Genomic DNA, 5,640 nt, shown 5'->3' with positions numbered 1-5,640 from the left:
ATTGTATTACAGATAACAACAAATATAACAGTGTTAAGCAACTTAAATGCTAATTGGTCGATCATTGAACAGATATGGTATTTTTGCCATCTTTAATAACAACTAGGACTGATTATTCGGAATTTTTCAAAAATTCTTTTGTTCCTTTGTGTTACTTGTGTTAGTGTTTATACTTTGGTGTTCATGACTCGCTTTCCTTCCCTTTATTCCCTCTTCATGTTCTATTATTCTCATGAAATTTGTATTCTTTGGTTCCTATTGGTCAGCTTCCTTGTGCCTCCATTGGACTGGTGAGCGTCTGCCCTTTTGAATTTTCAATTTGCTGCAGGATATGTGGATAGATCCTCGAGGTTTTTTAGCTTTTGATTGGACTTTGTCCTTATCACACCATGGCTCTTACTTAAATATTGATGACATTTTGTCCACAAACGATCGGTTGCCTTGCAAAACCCGGATTTCAGTGCACAGAATCGCGCATTTACTTATTGGTTCTGTCCAGTCTTCTAAACGGTCTCAACCTAGCACTGAGGACGCTATGTATGAGAGTGACGTTCCCCAAGGCGCGAAGCTTGAAATACCCATTTGGCTTATAACCAGTATTGGCAGTAGCCGACGGCAAATATTTTTAATTGAACTTCCAATTATTTACAGAGTAGGTTTTTGCGTACTCACCTTATTTGTGTTGCAAACTAAAAAGGCTTGATATCTGTCGTGTCAAGTCCTTTTTGCGCATCCAACGCGCTCAGTTTGACCACATGGGAAGATCCAAATGAAAAACATTATGCCAGCAATATCAAGCACTGGTATTTGCAATAAAATCATCCGTGGGATTTATGAATACGTAAAACAGCTACGACTTTGCCATGTCTCAAAAGTCGGTCTTTTTATAACTTGCGGTGATCCTCTAATGTACCTCGTAACTCCTTGGACCCACTATAGGTGTTCAAATAATTCCTGATTTCAGGAAATCTATCGGGAGGTTTTCGCCGCTGACCCCTGGGTTGTCGATCTCCGAAGAAAATGCCCCTATTTTTACTCCGTCGGCTGCCATTTGTCAAGTCTTTTATTTTCAGAAATGCCTGCTGTAATTGCCACCCTTGAAGACGTCTTCCAGGTATGTCCAATCCGATTTGCTTTGCGATGCAAGTTTCACATTAAGTTTGATGATATCACTATATCTTAAGTGCACAGTCTAAAGCAAAAGAATAGGTTTTCGAGCTAAACTAGACGTAAGCATTTTGTAGTCTAAAGGATTAAACATCGAACTTGGGATATTCTGTGGTTATGTTTTAATGGGAAATTGAACTGCAAATATTTGCGGATAGTTAAGGCGCTTGCAGATTTCTAGAAACCGAGGTATGAGCTCAGATTTGTCTTTGCATTGAGAGAAGCTCTTGACTCTTAGTTCGATTCCTAAGGCCTATGACTATTCACGAATTTTGGGGTTTTGGATGGTTCGTTTTTTAACAATGGTTATTTATTGTTTATGGGTTACTTTAACTTGTCAAATGTTTTGGATCGAATCTTTAATTGGGTTTACCTATTCTGCTTCTTTAAATTAATTTCCTGCCTGTCTGGAGTACTGTGATACATTGAAAGGACGGTTGCGAATATCGTTTTTGTGCTCAGACGCAGTCAATGTCGTGCGTTTCGTTTTGCAATGCCCGGTACCTCCCGACTACTGTTGAAATAGTTCCAATAGGTTTTTTCGGGATTGCGGAATGATTTTATTTTGTTTTTTTGATTAAAGCAGTATTTGGGGTGGGAATTATTACTTAATATAAGAAGTTGGGTACGCTAGATCTGCCTATTCCATCTTGCATTCGTACTTACAGTTATGACGAAGTTTTATTAGGTTCTCAGGCGCTTAAGGACAATTTATTAGCCTGTGGTGCTATTACCTCTATTTTTGTTGTGAATATTTTATTACAGTAGTAGTATTCTCGATGTTCCCCTGAATATCGTTTTGTTGCTTTGGAAAATTTAACTGCGATTCGATTTCCTCAAGGTGGAATAGATTTGTGAATTTATTTAATTGGAACTAAAGTGTGTAAATTGAGATGTGTCGTAAAGTTTAACGGGGTCATAGATTGCCTGTTACAGTGGGAAATATTTTGGTGCACATTGTTTTCAAAATATGAGGGATACGCAGAGAATTCACACTGTCTGAAAGCTACTAAGTTTTGATTACCTTCAAGAAATCACAAAGGATACATCTTTGCGTCATACAAAAGTTCGTGTCAAAGTGGGTTTTTCATATGTTCTTTCGCGCTGGAAAGAAATGTTGGGAGTATATTGTCTTGGAGGGAATGCTAGACCGCACTTTCCATCTCTATGCAGGAATTGGTCGGGTTAATGTCATCAGTGCGAGTTGAGGGAGCGTTGTAGAAAGTTCTCAACTTTTTATTTGTTTGCAATTGAAGTTCAGAGGTAAAAAAGAAACCTTTTTTCTTTATTAGCGACGCATTAAAAATCTCATGGAGGCTTCTATCAACGCGAAAAAAGTATCAATTCTAGGATTAATTTCCAGGTATTTTTGATTCTTATTTATCATTCCATATTATAGGACTAGAAACTCGATCTAATTCTGTAATTCTAACATAAATCAGACTAAATTTACTGCAATGCAGATATTTGCGCTACATTGGTAAAATCAGAAACGAAATAATTCCCTAGCACTTTTCTCTTGTCTTAACTACCCTTTGTGATATTAATGCACTACGAAATCAGTTTGGTGGATTGGTTTGAGATAATCGGAGAAAAGATTAAGCATTCTAAACTTTGGCCGTTTTCGTTAGGGTTTTGGGCACCTCATCCTACTGTCAATGTAGCATTCAAAGATGAGGGGTGGAAAGTGCGTAAGTCATCTCGGTTATTTCGCGGCTTCTGAGTCACTTCCAAAAGTGCAAATGTAGAGTGCTATAGCAGAACGTAGTTGTGGTATGGTATTATCAAAGGCGGTTTCCTCTTCATCTTTCGTGAATATTTCGAGCCAGTGGGAACATTTACGTAAAAATATTTTCGGTTAGCGGTCCACCCTCTGGAGTGCACTGTGAGATCTTGAACACAATGGTACCTGATTTGGTTTTAAAGGTGTTTGTGAGGATCTGCTAATAGCAATGTGGTTTCTAAGCCGAGAGCTATCAGTAATGCGTATCTGATATAGGGACCACAAGGCGATGAACTGAATTTATCCATGTACCAGATGTTTAGGTGGGAGGTAGCTGATTTCATTAACTTGTGGCTTAGCCTGTATTTATTTATTGCTTGATCACCTTGTTTATCCAAGATGGTTTTTCATCGTATCCCAAACATCCTCTCTGTGTTCTTCCTTATCTTTTGATGATGGCTCTTTCGGAATCATTTTCATAAAACCACAGGCAAATAAAAATGTAACCGCCGTTAGTTAGATCTACTGTAGAATAGCTCGTTTCGCAAAAGGTGGCTGGCTTACGGATGTATGGCGGGAGGGTGACTTGGATAGTTGATTCTATTTTTTCAGGCAACTTTAGTCTTGACCTGAGACTTAAGTGAAAAATGATGCTAGTGGGAGTAAATACATCCACCTCAAACTACGCATGGAATAGGGGCAAAGTTGTCGCTGGGCTTGACGATCTACCGAATCGTTAGATTGTGGTTAATTGGGTATGCCTGCCTTTACTTTGATGCTTCAGATGGGAACCTTCTCCTAACCAAATCTATTCGGCGGAATGGTTCAACAAAGTGAAATGTCGGATGTTGCTTGGTGCTGGTCTTATCCAACAAGGCTTCACGAGACCTGGTTACGTCGTATGAATGTTTTCTGTATCTGCCTTGAGTCAGAATTGAGTAAAGCAACTTGTGGTTAGGACCGAAAAAAAAAATCTGCTTGAGAAAGATGCGCATCTAAGCCTACCATCATCCATCCAATTCATCTGACCTCAGACAACTGTCACGTCTTCAAGGCATTGAAAAGATCAAATAAAATGCACATAAAAGCATTTTATTCGCCTTTGATAGCCCTGAAAGTCAGTTTTATCATTCAAAAGCTTCTTCAGTACTGGCAGGCGTCAGTAGTCAACGGCAATTGTCAGGATCCGCTGATTGTCCCACAAATGCCATTCAATAGTGAAATGTTTCGCTTTGAAAAGTGGTGCAGGGGGTTGTGTGTACAGAACAAGCGAAATTATGCGAATTTATTGGGCGTGGGAGGCCAAATTTTCCGCATGGCGGTATGCGTAACTAACAGAAAAACTTTGTCACATCCGCCCAGGTTAGAGGAGCTGGAACAGGCGCTTTTCCGGATAGGTCGAAGTGGGCGGTGTAGCATCGATCGCTGGTTCTCGCGGCTGCACTGGCGTCTAGAGCCCTCCACGGTTGCCAAGGTCGCAGAGGCATCTGCCGAGGCGTCAGCGCCGCCGTCGAAGAGATCGCGAGAAGCATCGGCCCTGGCGGAATGGAATTGATCCTTGCCCCTGTTGATATCCTTTTATTCGCGTAAATTTGTCCATTTGGTCCTGTCCCTACACTCATGTCCTTAGCACAATCTTTGGTCGTTGGGGTAAACTCTGGTGTTCTAACCAATTTGAATGGCCTTGGAAGCGGGAGGGTTTGTGTGTCTCTGGTATGAATCGGTCTAAGTTAGCTTCATGTCTTTTTGGCTGGCGTAAAAAGTAGACTTAATACATTTAGCTTCCCGATTTGGCGCGCGTACCTCGCTTGGTTTGGTATAATGTTGTCATCAGAATGAGTAATGGGTTTGCAGGGGACTCCTACAGGCGTTGGATTCACTCAGGTAGTGGGCAATCATTTGTTACAGGGCTCACAGGGGGTATCTGCTTTGTGATTGGTCTTACTGACCTTTAGACGTCTCCGTGTAGTAGGTGACGCCAATACTATCGCGGGAATATACAGGCTGGGAATGCGTTTGATTTTCATCGCCTGAGCGAGGGTGTCTTCTCTAAAGAACTAGGTGGTCGTTAATGGCGCTTTTTATGTTGAGAGGAGGATCGGGAGTGCGCATTCGAAACGGTGGGGTAGTGTACTTATCAACATCAATCCGGGGACGACTTTAGTAATACCGGAATTGCGACCTTACTAGGATACTGTCCAATCATGCTTAAAGAGGTCTGGAAAAATCTGGCGATTTATCCAGATGAGTGAGTGCACACTACTCGAACTCATCTCTACTATTTGAATAAATGCTACGGGATGAGTCCCAATCCCTCGCAAAATCGTCTTTTATTCAACTTTATAAGTGACGAGGTAAAGAACACCTAAGGAGGAGCATTTTGTCAAGGGATTGCTGCGTTAATCCTCACTGTAATTATTCATATAATCTAGTTGAAATGCTGACAAACCAGGGTGCAAGGCGAATTGCCAAAAGGTAGCGTCAACCAGGTAATTTGGGCAAGGATATACTGGTGAGCATTTGCAACAAAAGAGGCTCAGCTGGTTCATAGAAGAGGAAGAATTGTAGAAACCACAATCACTTCCAATTTTCATATGTAGAATATATGAAATCCATTACTTCAAGGGTTTTTAAAGCTTCCAGAGTTCCCCATTAGCTCCTTTAAGTTCAAAGCAATTTCTTGCTTTGTCTTCGAACCTAGACTACAGTGTGTACAAGGATGACGAATATTTAGCATAAAGTTGAAGCAT

The 5,640-nt window shown here is 40.8% G+C and overlaps 1 protein-coding gene across 1 annotated transcript; it reads left to right on the top strand. All coding sequences in view use genetic code 11, as the record gives it.

Annotated features, from left to right (window-relative positions):
* Positions 1-331: 331 nt before the first annotated feature.
* On the top strand, positions 332-4,445 carry EGR_04430 (DNA replication complex GINS protein PSF3; the record flags this gene model as incomplete). Its single annotated transcript, XM_024493679.1, has 4 exons — positions 332-652; positions 965-1,114; positions 2,460-2,530; positions 4,253-4,445. The coding sequence occupies 4 exons, from the start codon at positions 332-334 to the stop codon at positions 4,443-4,445; spliced, it is 735 nt and encodes a 244-aa protein (XP_024352000.1).
* Positions 4,446-5,640: the final 1,195 nt, after the last annotated feature.

This window comes from Echinococcus granulosus (genome assembly GCF_000524195.1).
Source record: "Echinococcus granulosus chromosome Unknown EG_S00027, whole genome shotgun sequence".
In the NCBI taxonomy this organism is placed as follows: domain Eukaryota; kingdom Metazoa; phylum Platyhelminthes; class Cestoda; order Cyclophyllidea; family Taeniidae; genus Echinococcus; species Echinococcus granulosus.
This window is presented reverse-complemented; position numbering and strand designations above follow the sequence as displayed.